We start from the raw sequence: 14529 nt of genomic DNA on the forward strand, positions 1-14529 counted from the left end.
GGAGTCTGTCTGTCTGTCTGTCTGTCACTGGCCCCCATTCTAGGGTATTTGCACTGAGCCACATGCCATATATGACATGACCCTTCTTGTGGTGTGCATTTGCCATACACCACCAGTCTCTGTGACATGCTGGGCCATAGGTGTTATCAAGGGGCAGGTGGCATGATCTATCTGTAACTATAAAACGTATCTCCTGGCTTCGTTCCTGGGTGGTATGGGGTAATGTAAAAGAATGCATTAATTCGTCAGGACTCACATCTGAAACAAACTGACTACAGATGTCAGGGTGAGACAAAAACAAGGCAGCGTTGCTGTTCACGTCCCAACTTGATGCGAATACACCTTTACCCAATGCCTTCCAAAATCCCTCAGGGCCTATGTACTTGAGATCATGTGCAGGATCCAGCGGGCCATTCATCCCACTCACCACATCCCCAAAGATACAACACACACCGTGCCCTGCTAGTGCCTGAACAGCTAGGAAGTGTGCCCTGTGAGAGCACCCACTGAGAAGGGACTTTACGCATGGCGAGTCTGCAGAGTCATGTGACTTAGTGAGATTAATGAGGCCTGCGTGGTCCAAGATGGTCATGCCAGGAAGCAAGGACTTCAGATAGCAATGGATACTTAGCACAGGAAGCTAAGGGGGTGTAAGGGTTATTAGTGAGTCAGACACAGGCAGACACAGAGGGGACTTGACATGGACATCTGGGAGACCCCGGAACACTGGGACTGTGCTCTGTGGGAACAGTAATAAGATGGTCATACACGAGGAGTCCTAAAGTTGCTAGCAGCCAAAAGAAAGGGAACCAGCATACATTCTTAGAAATGATGCTTGTCGCTGGATCAAAGCAGGCTCATTGCTAAGAAGCTTATAGCTTCCTAAAGCCTAAAGAAGATGTCTCACATGTGTGCTAATAAAAAGATGAGGTCTTAAAAATATTTTCTCCTTTACAATCCTCAATCAAGACTAATACCTACAAAATTACCACACAGCTAAGGAACATTCAGTCTGCGAGCAACCAGATTCTCCACCGGAACGAGCAGTTCTTGGGCGGTTTTGTATAATCGGGAAGAACATTTCAGAACAGTGTACTGAGTGGGCTGCGCTATCCAAGCCGTTTTCATAAATGAGTCCAAACTGGGGAGCTGAGAGAAACCTCAACTGAACTGCATTGGTCTAACAAAAGTGCAGTGGCTCCATTTGTGGATGTTGGGGGATGCGCCTGGGTCTGGGGACAGATTCCTGTAGAGACCTGAGCTCTGCTCACAAAGTAGTTGTGGGCACCGGAAGAGGCAGGTGCGCACTCATGCAGTGCTCCGGTGCTGCGGGCGGACCTCCTCCTCAGCCTGGTCCTGACTGCAGGGACAGGAGCTGTGGCCTCCTCTTCCATCATTTCTCCTGGGTTTTTTTTCATCTGTTTGTTGATTTGTTTTCAAGTTTGGGCAGCGTGAGGAGGGCAGGCTCGTGTTCGCATGTGTGCTCATGTCTGTGAAATCCAGAGGACACCTCAGAAAACATCCATCGTTTTGCTTTGTTTTGTTTTGTTTTGTGTTGTGTTGTTGTGTTGTGTTGTGTTGTTGAAACAGGGTCTCTTACTGGCCTGAAACTTACCAAGCAACGTTGGCTGACTGGCCAACATGCTCTAAAGATCTGCTTGGATCTCCACCTGCACCTCAACATTTCCCATTCCCCACCCCCACCCCCACCCCACCCCCCACCTCACTCCTGGGCACCGGAATTGCAAGCAGGCATCACCATGCAGGGCTTTTTGTTATGCTGATTCTGGAACTCCCAGTTAGGTCTCCCCATCAGGGAGGCACACACTCTTCTGACTGAGCCAACTCCTCCGCCCTGTTTGCTGTTATTTTCTCAGTGTTGCAGACTGACCCAGGGCCTGGGTGTATGCTCAATATCCACAGCACTTTCTTTCACCCGCCACCATTTTGTTTCTTACAACAGGGTCATACTATGCAACCTTGAATTTGTGATCCTCCTGCCTCCACCTTCCCTCCTGAGTGCTGAGATGCCAGGGGTGTACCACCACGCTAGGCATTTAGGTCTCTTTCCAGGAGAATGCTGACCTGCTGTGGGACTAGAGTTTCTTGCCTCCAGAGTCACCCTGAGTTGGGGTTTGATTTCGGTATCACTTTCCCATGCTCTGGGCTACCTGATCAACAGCTAAAATATGAAATGTGAGAAACGCACTGGCGTCACAACATGAATTGAAACGCACATGGGATTCCTAGAGGAAATGAGGGTCCAGCTTTGGATGCCCGAGAGCTGGCACGGGGTTTGCAGTGACATGTGATCTGTGTTTTCTAGCAGGGCGGTGTCGGGCAGTTCTGGAACCACTTCCGGATCACGTAAGTCGGCTGTGTTCTGTAACTGTCAGTCTCGGATCCTTACAAAGTTAAGTAGTTTGGGGGCTTCTTTTTCATGTCACACAGTGAATTTAAAAGAAACAATTCTTCCTAGAGGCATACTCTTCTGGTAAGGAAAACTGCCTTTCAACCATGCTCTAAATCTCACCGTCTTTTTGCCAAAGCTGACAGAAATAAAAAATACTAATAAACAGTGCTGGTGAGTGTAGCTCGGGATGAGTGTTTTACAACATTCATGATGAAATTTTAAAATGAGGCAAATATTTGGAAGGTAATTTCACGATGATATTCATTTAATAATGCAAAATATTCTCTTTTGTTTTAGTCCTAGAACCTCGTGTTTGAGAGTTTAAAACAAAAAAAGCAGTATACATTTCAGATCAATATTTCAACAAACTCACTGATATTTTGCAACACAGCCTAAATAACAGCATGTTGAAATCACAGTCCACATTTGATAATATAGAAATTACTGCACATGTGAACATCTCATGAAGCTACTAGAAGCACTGGCCAGAATTTTAACAACTAAAGAAAAAGATTAAAATTTAAAGCATTAACCCGAATATCAAGTATTATAAGTAATTACGTTAAATTATTTATTCATATAATTTACATATTTGTATGGCTATAGATGATATCTGGAAAAAAATGGCCTCTTACTGTTTGACATACACCTTTAAATTTTTAATTAAAGCCATGGACCCTTACCTATGAGCACACATACACACATACACATGAATGCATACCCACACAAGCACACACACAACATATGTTTTTTATGTAAGTGGCTTATGAGTAAAAAATACTGAAGTTTGGACTCCTGAAGAAGACATGTAACGGATAATGAGAGAGAGAGAGAGAGAGAGAGAGAGAGAGAGAGAAATTTTTATACTTAAAACCAAGCCCCTCTCAGGAGATAGAAAACCACGCTGTTTGTGGTCACCCCTATGGCGGTGAGTTCCAAGTCCGTGCTCACTCTCTTCATTCCTAGGTGACAGCAGCCATCTTCCCCTTCCTGCCACCTCCTGCCCCCAGCAACACTAGCCAAAGGATGAAGAATCAAACTGACTCCAGCTCATGTCTTGGTTCTTCTAGCAGGTCCCACGCTTTCCCTGGAAAATTCCCTGGAAAAGTAGCTTACAGGACAAACTTTGGAACCTTCTCTCCATTGTGCCCATCCACCTGCTTGCTCACCCTCCACACACGGTCCCAGGTGTGACTCTGGAGCCTAAGCCCGCCTGTGGCTGCACTGTGTGTGTCCGTCGGGAACCCTGTCATTTATACAGAGTTCTACTAAACTCTGAGCACCTGGCTCTGCCTCGCACAAGGCATCTGTCAGAGGAAAGTACCCAAAATCCTGGGTCCCTGTCATGGGACAAATACCAAGAACCTGTATATGTTCTCTCAGCCTCCAGCCAAGTAAGCTGGTTTAGTCACCTCCATCTGCATCAGGGAAATGAAGTATCTTCCCTGTGGTTAGGACGCGCCCTCTACAACTTAGGCCTAGGACATAGTGGTAATACATGCACACTGTCACCAGTACTCTCCTGACCAAAATGTCCCATCATAGCCTAGTTTATCTCTGAAGACCCAACAAGAAGGCCCCCTGCATGGTAGGCAGTGCCTGGCCTCTGAGGAACAGCTCCAGTGCCGCCATGCAGCTCTGTACCTAGAGATTTAGCTCCTCCCCTGGGGAGGAGCAAGCTCTGGTCTTCCACCCTGCTCCAGCTGGAACACCAGAGGAGCTGTTAAACCTGATGGTGATAAGTGACCTGAGTCCTCAGATCACACACAGCCTAGTTGGGCTGTCCTCAGGACACACTTGTTGGGGATATGGGCTAGCACACTGAGAAATAACACTTGACTCACTCCGCCTTCTGGCTTTTCTGTGGAGAACACTGCTTACTAATCCAAGCTCCTCACCCTTCCTCTGAGTTGGATGGGAACCCAGAGATTCTTCCACCAATGGGCCTAGCAAGCCTCTCTTGCCCTGTTGCCTACCTGGAAACTGGGCTTCCCTGGGACTCCTCTCTACCTTTCTAGGGATAATCAAGAATACTGTTAGACGGGCCTGCTCCTCCCTCAGCCTCTGATATTGCCAGTCAGAGCGTTAGTCAGAACCCTGACTGAGAGGAGTTTGTGGGCTTACTTCCTCTTCTCCATTTGATAAGCATGTATAGTTGTAATTAATTACTCTACTTACCCATAGGAGTATGCATCTGGCCATCTAACCCAAAAAGTAAATTAAACTGAACCCTAATAACTAGACAAATTGCAACATAAATATTTTAAATCACACCCTTAGGAATAATTATATCCTCAGCCTTATTAAAATCTATGACTTTATTTACCAACCATATATCTGGAATCTACTATGGAAAGCCACAGACACAGTCAGGGCTATAAAGCAACAGCTTCAACTTTACATGGTTTTTTTTTTTTAACCCTTGACTATTAAATAGTAATAATCCAAAAAAAAGAGTTCCAGGGTTGCCCCATCTGTGAAGCAGAAGTCTCTCTACAGAGGAAGGACCCAAACTCAGGCTCACACATCTATCCATCCATCACTGTGCTGACTCAGCAGTGATCCACCCGTGCAATGCCCTGGACTCTCTTCCCTTCATCTTGGGATATAAAAATAATTTTTAATTGCTATGCTGGGTCAGGTGGAGGTTCTGGGTTGGGTAGAGGTGTTGGAAGAATACTGCCCACCACAACCTGTGTGACTTTAGGACCTTACCAATGTCAGTTTCTATATGTGTAAAATAAAAAGACAATTTCCTTATTTTGAGGCACCACCTGGGGAATGTGCATGAAAACAGATGTTTCTGTGACCTTTGGGATTCTTGGCATTGCACAGCAGTCCTTAGACCTTTAAGGTAGTCAGCATTTATAGATGTAATTCCATCCTGTCACCGGGATTGTTCCATTACTGTTTAAATGAAGACTAACACTAACATTCCTTCTAGATAAAGCTGGGCATTCTGAGATCCAAGGAGTTAGAGTGACTCCTGGTGGCTCTGCATCATCATTGCCAGGTCCCCGCTTACCCAGAGCAGCTGCTGGCTGCAGCCCCAACCTGAAGGTGTGCACTCAGCTGGGCTGACTCAATGAGAATTTATATGCTGGGACCTGGTCCCCCTTCCTGCCATCCACAGGCTTCAGACACAGACCTATGATGAGAGCAACTGTTAGCCTGCTTGGGCTAGCCTAGCAAAATGCCATGGCCCAGGCTAACCTTGAATCCTGACCATGGTCATTGACCTGATTGTCCCTCAGCCCTTTGTGGCCATTGATTTTCCACATATGATACCATGACATTGATAGTCTCCCTACTGCTTTCTGGGGCTCAGAAAACACCACCGAGATGACCCAGAATCCTCTGTGTTTTAAAGTCAGTTCATTAGCAGCCTATAGCTGCCCCATCCCCTCACAGCAGAGCAAGATATGTCTTTGATTAAATGTTGAAAGAGATGAGGGTATTTGGAAGACATCTTTAAAAGTCTCCCTATCACAAGAATTATATTTCTAGGTAAGATTCTAGACCCCAGAATCTTTTTTTATTAGACAATTGCTTTATTTACATTACCCCTCTGAAAACTCCCTATCCCATCCCCCCTCCCCCTGCTTACCAACCCCCTCCCCCATTTCCTGACCTGGCATTCCCCTACACTGGGGCATCGAGCCTTCATAGGATCAATGGCCTCTCCTCTCATTGATGTCTGAAATGGCCATCCTCGGCTACATATGCAGCTGGAGCCATGGGTCCCTCCATGTGTACTCTTTGGTTGGTGGCTTAGTCCATGGAAGCTCTGGGGGTACTGGGTGGTTCATATTATTGTTCCTCCTGCAGGGCTGCAAACCTCTTCAGCTCCTTGGGTCCTTTCTCTAGCTGCTCCATTGGGGACCCTATGCTCAGTCTATTGGTTGGCTGTGAGCCATGGGTATTTTGATCCCCCTTCTAAGAAGGATCCAAGTGTCCACACTTTGTAGACCCCAGAATCTTAATGTCTGCTGCCCAAGGGTCATCGCTGCCCCCTAAGTGAGCACTGAGACATGCCACCTTTGTCCACATGGTCCTTCCCTTGGACTCATTCCAATGTTCCGCCCACTTAGAGAAGGAACTTGGCTGTGGTCGCAGGTGGAGAGAAATGCAGCAGCAACAACAACTACGAAGACCCTGAGCTCCAGCTGCTGAAGGCATGGCCGTCGATGAAAATTTTACCAGCCAGGCCTATCCAGGAATCGGAATATGCAGGTACCGTGGGGTCCCGAAGATACGTCCATGAGCAGTGCTGCATAGCGATTACAGGCTCACTCTCTAGAGCTCAGATTTGTGTCTGAATACAGTAGAACTAACCCCAGAGAGCTCCTCTGAAAGTGGTGTGAATGACGTCTGGAGTCGAACTCTGTTCCCTCTCACTGCTGTGGTCAGGGGAGAGTTCTGATGGAGCCTTAGGCCTGTCCCTGTGCTGAGAACATGGGAGAGATGGAGAGATGGACAGACAGGAAGACCGGCATGTGAGACATGCGAGATTAGAGTCTGAATGGCGGGGAGAGCAAGGAAAGAGAAAACTTTAACTCAGTTGATAGATTCGCTCTGCAGGTTGCCAGCCTACAAATGGACCCCGTACTAAAGTCACACCCATCAGGAGGGAAGGACACTGGCTTTGTACCCACTCTGGCCCTTTTCCACCTGGGCAGTGTCAGCAGGTTCTCCATGCCTCTCTAAAGGGAAGGAGGAACCACACACAATTTCTGAGGGCCTGGCTCACAAACATGAATCTGTAGAAATTTCTTTAGGGGAAATTATTCTGTAAGAGACGATGATGAACTGCTAAGGTGACACACATCCTTTACTGCTGCACTTCAGATGCTGAGGCAGAAGGTTCCCAAGTTCAAGGCCTGCTTGTGCTGCATGGTGATACCTTGACTCCAAACAATAACAATATTGATAATGATAATGAGTACTCAAAAACATTGACTGAATACACTGCGGTGGTCACCATTATAGTGATAAATAAATAACAGAAAAGAGCATTAGAACATAGCAGAATAAAGAGGTGGGTGGGGGTTGGCGATGATTTCCAGGGGCAGAGTGCTAACTTGTTTCCATAGTTACAACTAGGAGGCTGAAACAAGAGAATGGCCAGAAGTTTGAGACCAGCCTGAGCTATATAGTGAGTTCCAGACTAGCCTGAGCTATATAGTGAGTTCCAGACTAGCCTGAGCTATATAGTGAGTTCCAGACCAGCCTGAGCCATGGTGTGAGACTCTGTGTGAAACAAAACAGATAGTAGATAGATAGATAGATAGATAGATAGATAGATAGATAGATAGACAGATAGAGTTGATAGAGAATTGATAGATAGTTGATAGATAGATAATAGATATATAGATAGATACATAGATACACAGATACATAGATAGATAGATAGATAGAGTTGATAGAGAACTGACAGATAGTTGATAGATAATAGATACATAGATACATAGATACACAGATAGATACACAGATAGATAGATAGATAGATAGATAGATAGATAGATAGAGTTGATAGAGAACTGACAGATAGTTGATAAATAATAGATACATAGATACACAGATAGATACACAGATAGATAGATAGATAGATAGATAGATAGATGATAGATAGATAGATAGAGATGATAGAGTTGATAGAGAATTGATAGATAGTTGATAGATAAATAATAGATACATAGTACATAGATACATACATAGATACACAGATATATAGATAGATACATAGATACATAGATAGATACATAGATACATAGATAGATACATAGATACATAGATAGATAGATAGATAGATAGATAGATACATACATACATACATACACAAATAGATAGATAGATAGATAGATAGATAGATAGATAGATAGATACATAGATACATAGATACATAGATACATAGATACATAGATACATAGATAGATACATAGATACATAGACACATAGACACATAGATACAAAGATACATAGATACATAGGTACATAGATACATAGTACATAGATAGATACATAGATACATAGATAGATAGATACACAGATAGATACATAGATACATAGATAGATACATAGATAGATAGATACATACATACATACATACATACATACATACGTACATACATAGATGATAGAGCATTTATCTTCAAGAGCTGGTAGTATTTCTCAGGTGAATAAACAGTGAAGGGTACACAAGGCCATCCTTGGAAGGATTGCTGTGAACCAAAACAAGCAGGTCTACAATGAACCTCAGCTTCCTGCTTTGGCAGGTTCAGATGGGATCGTTTGCCTCTGTGAGAGGTTTTTATTTCCTCCATGGTGATCCCTTCAGCCACTAAAGAGTGTTTTCTTTCTTCCACAATAGTCCCTTTGGTCTTTTTCCATTCGCACTCTTGAGAATACCATACTATATAATAAAATTTACCTGTCTTCTACCCTCCTCCCTGAAACCCTCCCCCAAAGAGAACTGTTTGCCTAGTACCTGAGCTTTTATGACTCGTGATTGTAAAAATGTATGAATACTTTAAGAGCTGTCATGTGCCAAATCTAGCCGGCTTCAAGTTACAAGCTTACCAGCTTTCTTTTTCCACAGATACACGCTATTTCAAGGATATGATGGAGGCTTCCCTTCTGTTACCTCCCAAGGCTACTGTCTCCACTGAGAGACAAGCCAGGGATGTGGGAATGAAGCAACAGGATGAAGTGAGTAAAAAGGGACCCTGGGAGCCTGGCATGGGGAGGGCACTTCCTAGCTCACAAACATATGTCCCAGGTCTCCTTCCACACCACATCATAACAGATGATGAGTCGGTCAGCAGGGGTTTGGGGGAACTGAAATGTGTGACTTATGGAATCATGGGCCTCTGGAGGAGTCTAGAAGGAACAAAAATTTACATTTTCTGAAGACTTACTATGAATCAGGCATCAGGCTAAAGAATTTACAGTTTCTAATTATCATTACATTCTTCAGACCCTAAATTAGAACATAAATCTTTCAGATAATAATATGTCATTTTGCCAAGATTCTCAGCCCAGCATTGTCAACTGTTAACCTGAGCAGTGAGAAGACTCATGATTATTGAACCGCTGCAATATCTATACAAACCAGATAAGAACATTCTATGTGCTGGCCTAAAAGGTTATCAAGAGAAATTGGAGATAGTTATATGGAAATACCTTGTAAATGAAAAAGTGCTAGATGCATACGTAGTTTTTTTAATAAAATGTAATGCACACACACACATATATATACATACACGCACACACACACACACACACATATATATATACATCCTCATAAAAACCAGTGTAGGCTCTTTAATACCAGCACTCAGGAAGCAGAGGCATGCAGATCTCTGAGATCTGAGTTTAAGGCCAGCCTGGTCTACAGATTGAGTTTCAGGACAGCTAAGGCTACACAGAGAAACCTTGTTACAAAAAGCCAAATACAAATTTTATAATGAGTGTGTGTGTGTGTGTGTGTGTGTGTGTGTGTGTGTGTGTGTGTATCCATAAAATAAAGAAGACCTGCCCCCTTGATCTGCATGTCATTGGTGATAATATTCTGACACATTTCAGGTTAGTATTCCCTATAGAGACAGAGTCATACACAGAATATTATTTGCATTAGCATGCCCTGGCTCCTCTCTTCTCACACTGAACCCACTCACAAAATAAGTTGCAATGTGGTATGCAAGAGCTTATCAGCATAAGCTGTACAGCTATGCAGTCCCCCTGTAGAATGTTGATTAATGTGCTCTGCACTTAGTGAGAACGTTTTAAGGACTTAAGGCACATGTAAAAATCTTGTCAGTGCATGCCCTTGCAGAAGCTCTACAGAACCATACCCAACTCAAGGCAGCCTCAACCAAACTGGGTCTCGCTGGTGTACTCATGGGTTTTCATGAAGAGGGATCTCACTGTTGAGTCCCGTGACAGCATTCAGTGTGGATGGGAGCATGCTTTTGCACAGCCCACCAGCTCTCCTGGTGGCATGTCCCCTCTGCTCATTACACTTGCCAGTTCTCTTGATATTCCTGCACGCTAGCCTGCCTTGTGCCGATGTAACAGATTATCTGTACATAAGCCTTTGTGTGCTTACATAAGACTCTGTCTAAACCCAACTATGGAGGAATCTGAGTCTCTTACTGTCCACACCTCTGCATCGCCTCAGTTTCTTCTTTCTGTCAGGTCACTTCACAGAAGAACCATGATCTTGTCACTCTACCTCAGCTGAGCTGACTGAGAGGGCAGGCAAGGACGAAGGGTCACCAGGAGAAAGACTTTCTTATAAATTACGTCAGGCCTTGGCCCTGGCTCAGATGGTTTTACTTTAGCCATCTGGGATGAAGTAAGGGACTTTTGTGGCAAGTAGATTAGCTTTTTCATTAACAACCTTATTTCCAGGAGCTGCTTCTTATTAGTTTTGAGATTAAACTATCTGTCTACTGGATCTTCAATAACCCTTATGGAAGGCTTTTCTTATCTCAGTTTCTTGGGATGATTTTAACTACGTTGCCCTAAACTGGTGTTCCACTGTTAAGCATGAATGGAATACCGAACACTGCTCTCAACAATGGAAGTATAGGAGGAGCGAGCCAGTGCCCACAGTCTAGTGGAGGACCTCGTAGTCTGAGGAAGAAGGTAGTGACAGGAGACGGTGGTCTTGATGTCTAGGAGAAGTGTGCAAAGCAGTTGTTCATCCGTAGTTATATGCGTTGTAATCAGTAGTTCTCAACAGAGAGATTTTGCCTCCCCCATAACATTTGGCTCAGACTACAGTCATTTTTAGTTGTTAAAGAGGGGATACTGCTTAAGCACTGTCAAGGGAAAAAGCAACACACACACACATACACCATATCACATACATATATATACACACACACATACACCATATCACATACATATATATACACGTACACATACCATACCATATATATATATATATATATATATATAATCACACCATAAACCATATATATATATATATATCACACCATAAACCATAACATATATGTGTATACAAACTACACACACATCAACATACACACCATACTACACCCATGTATACACACTACACATGCCCCTGTGATGATGTTATGGACATCATAACACAGATCATATCACTCACACACACACACACACACCACACATACACCAATACATCATAAAATATACTATATCACACATACACATATACACATACGCCTATACATACACGCACCATACTACACACACATAGACACAGTACACATATACACAAATACACACCAATACACACACCATGCTACACACACATAGACACACAACATACACACATCAATACACATGCCATACCACACACACATGGACACACTACACACACCAACATATAACACACACACTAGCACAACATACCATTCCACACACATATACACACTACATACATACTAACACATCATAACACACACACAAACTCACATGCTTGCACACTCATACACTCACCATCAGAAGTCACCAAAACCTTACATACACAGGCAGGAAAGCTGAAGAAACACCATCCTGAAACCCTGAACATGCAGGGCCCATGTACAGTGAAGAGAGCCTGCTGCCCTAACTAGGCTGGCAATGAGGTGTGGGCAGAGAGGTGAATGGCCAACTCAGAGTCAGAAAGCTGGGGCTGCAGAAAGAACATTCAAAAGCCCACCAGCAGCTGCTCGACAAGATAGCAACTGGAAGCTGACGGCTCCTCTGTGGAGGAATACAAGGTCACAGAAAAACCCAGCCACCACTGGGTCCCAACCAGACTAAACTGCAGAATGGTGGCCTCCAAATGTAAGGACTGGAGCTCAGTAGATTCAGACCTGCTCAGGCACCTTGCCCAGCTCAGTCAGCATTTGTGAAGACAAATCCCAGTGCTGACTGAGCAGGGCTTTCCAAGGCCTTGGCACCCCATCGTCCTCTTCCCTCATTCCTTTCTTCTAATCCCATTATCATTAACAGTGTTCTATGCCTGCAGTGATGACACTACTGTTGTGTTGTGTCAAAGTGATGCATTCCAGGTGTACCACATTAACACACACACACACACAGTACACATACCACATACACACACCACACACCACACACACATACACACACAGAGTACACACATACATACCACACACAGACACCACACACCACACACCACACCATACATATACACACACCACACACCACACTACACACACACACAGCACACACCACATACCACACAGCTCATACTACACACACACCACACACCACACATACACACACACACATACACTACACACACACACACACACACACACCATCCTCACAAGGAAGCAGGGTTGTTTTTTTTTTCTTTTTAAATCTCAGTTTGACCGAAAGGAGCTGAATGAGTCACCGTGCCCTCAGAGCTGGCACATGACAGAAATGAAGTGACATTACCTGAGCTGTCACTAAAGGTCACACTCCACTTTGGCCATGTACACTGGTCTTCATTATAATCCAGTGGCATACACTGGCTATTTTTCCTATCATAAAGAAATAAAAGCTGAAACCATTAAGACCCTGGGTGCCAAGTCTTCACAGCAGAAAGAGGCAAAGTGGGATTTCAAACCTTGGATTTTATACCAAATAGCACCACAGCCTTGTCTGGTGGCAATCCACGTACTGACAGATACTTAGCAACTGCTGACCATGTGCACGCAGCAGTCTGGGAGATCAGTGGGCCCAGGGACACATGCATTTATGCTGAGGACTCTGGTGGTACAGAGTAGCTGGACACTTGGTGGCGGCATGATCAGTTGAAGCTAATGGTGCCACATTGTCTTTACAGGTGGAAATGCCTACCTCCAAGGATGTCAGAAGCCAACACTTTAAAGGTAAAGTCTCAAGAGTTTAAAACCTCCTGGTCTACCTCCCCTGCTCCTATGGTCTGTGTCCTGCTTGTAGTCACAGGCTCCCATATACTAGGAGCTCTGTTGAATTCTGCTCTGAGAAATGACTGTTCAGTTCTGCAGTCAAGCACACCTCCTAACTCGTTTACAGCCTTACCTTATTGACCAAGAAATTGATTGTGAAAACTCATATTCTGTTCTACATTATATGAGGAAGGCGTTGTTTCAAAAACATATGGATTGCATTCAAATAAGTCATTTCTAAAAGCACATGCCCTGAAAACAATTACAAGATATTCCTATCTAATTTTAAAATGTTGATTAATGAATATGAAAATGGACTTTACAGCTTGAGGCAAAACAACTCAATTTGAACACAGGTACAAGCCCGAAAGGAAGCAATTAATTCCACCAATGCTGGAAGCAGAAACTAAGGGCAGCTGGAGAAATTTGGTTGAACGGTACCCATTATCGGTCTCATCATTTTCCCATCGCATCCTCTTCCTGTGCCCCCATCGCCTCTTAAGATGTCCAGTGAAAAATATGTCAGTCTTGTGATTTACAGTCCCCGATAACTAAAGCCCACCAGCTTCACCGTTCATGTGCTTAGTGCTGAATCCCAAAGGCTCTTACACACCGCACCTTTAGTGAGGGAGTGCAGCACTGCAGGTCCCAGTAGGAGACAGATAGTGAGTATAAAGGGGGTTAATCTAAGGAGGTTTACATACCAAGAAACTGTGCAGAAGTGTGCTCAGAACAGGGAAAGAACAAAACATGGGACCACCCAGGGAGGAATTCGTGTTGGTCAGCTTCCCATTGCTACAACAAAAAACTGTAAGAAAGCTCAGCCTCTGCCTGACATGAAACCTGCAGAAGGTGCCTAACCTTCCTGAAGAGAACGGACCTCTTCAAGATCTAGAGCAGGGAGTCCTGACGCCCACTCACGTCAGCTGTGGCAGCTTGGGAGACCCAGTCACATGTGGGCAGGAAGGGTTCTCACGCTTCAGGCAGGACTCTAACAGCCCAGATCACAGTTCCTCTGCAATCTGCACAGACTCGCAGATTCCTGTCTGACTCCACTGGTCTCCCCAGTGTGACATGGAGACCAATGTGTCTTCTCAATGCTTCTTACATCCTTTAAGAACAGCTGCTCTGTCCACTTGACTACAGTTCCACTCTATCAGTCGATGTGCTTTCATTCTTTAAAAAAAAAAAAACATATCCTCA

At 44.2% G+C, this 14529-nt stretch overlaps 1 protein-coding gene across 1 annotated transcript in view; it reads left to right on the top strand.

The window, feature by feature from the left end:
* Clnk (cytokine dependent hematopoietic cell linker) overlaps positions 1 to 14529 on the top strand; it is a 186501-nt gene that overhangs the window by 105166 nt on the left and 66806 nt on the right. The window contains exons 5-8 of the mRNA XM_052199334.1: positions 2330 to 2367; positions 6505 to 6646; positions 9012 to 9121; positions 13242 to 13287. Of these exons, the coding sequence (XP_052055294.1) occupies positions 2330 to 2367; positions 6505 to 6646; positions 9012 to 9121; positions 13242 to 13287 (336 nt within the window). The remainder of the gene's footprint in view (positions 1 to 2329; positions 2368 to 6504; positions 6647 to 9011; positions 9122 to 13241; positions 13288 to 14529) is intronic.

Source organism: Apodemus sylvaticus, chromosome 11 (genome assembly GCF_947179515.1).
Source record: "Apodemus sylvaticus chromosome 11, mApoSyl1.1, whole genome shotgun sequence".
NCBI lineage: Eukaryota > Metazoa > Chordata > Mammalia > Rodentia > Muridae > Apodemus > Apodemus sylvaticus.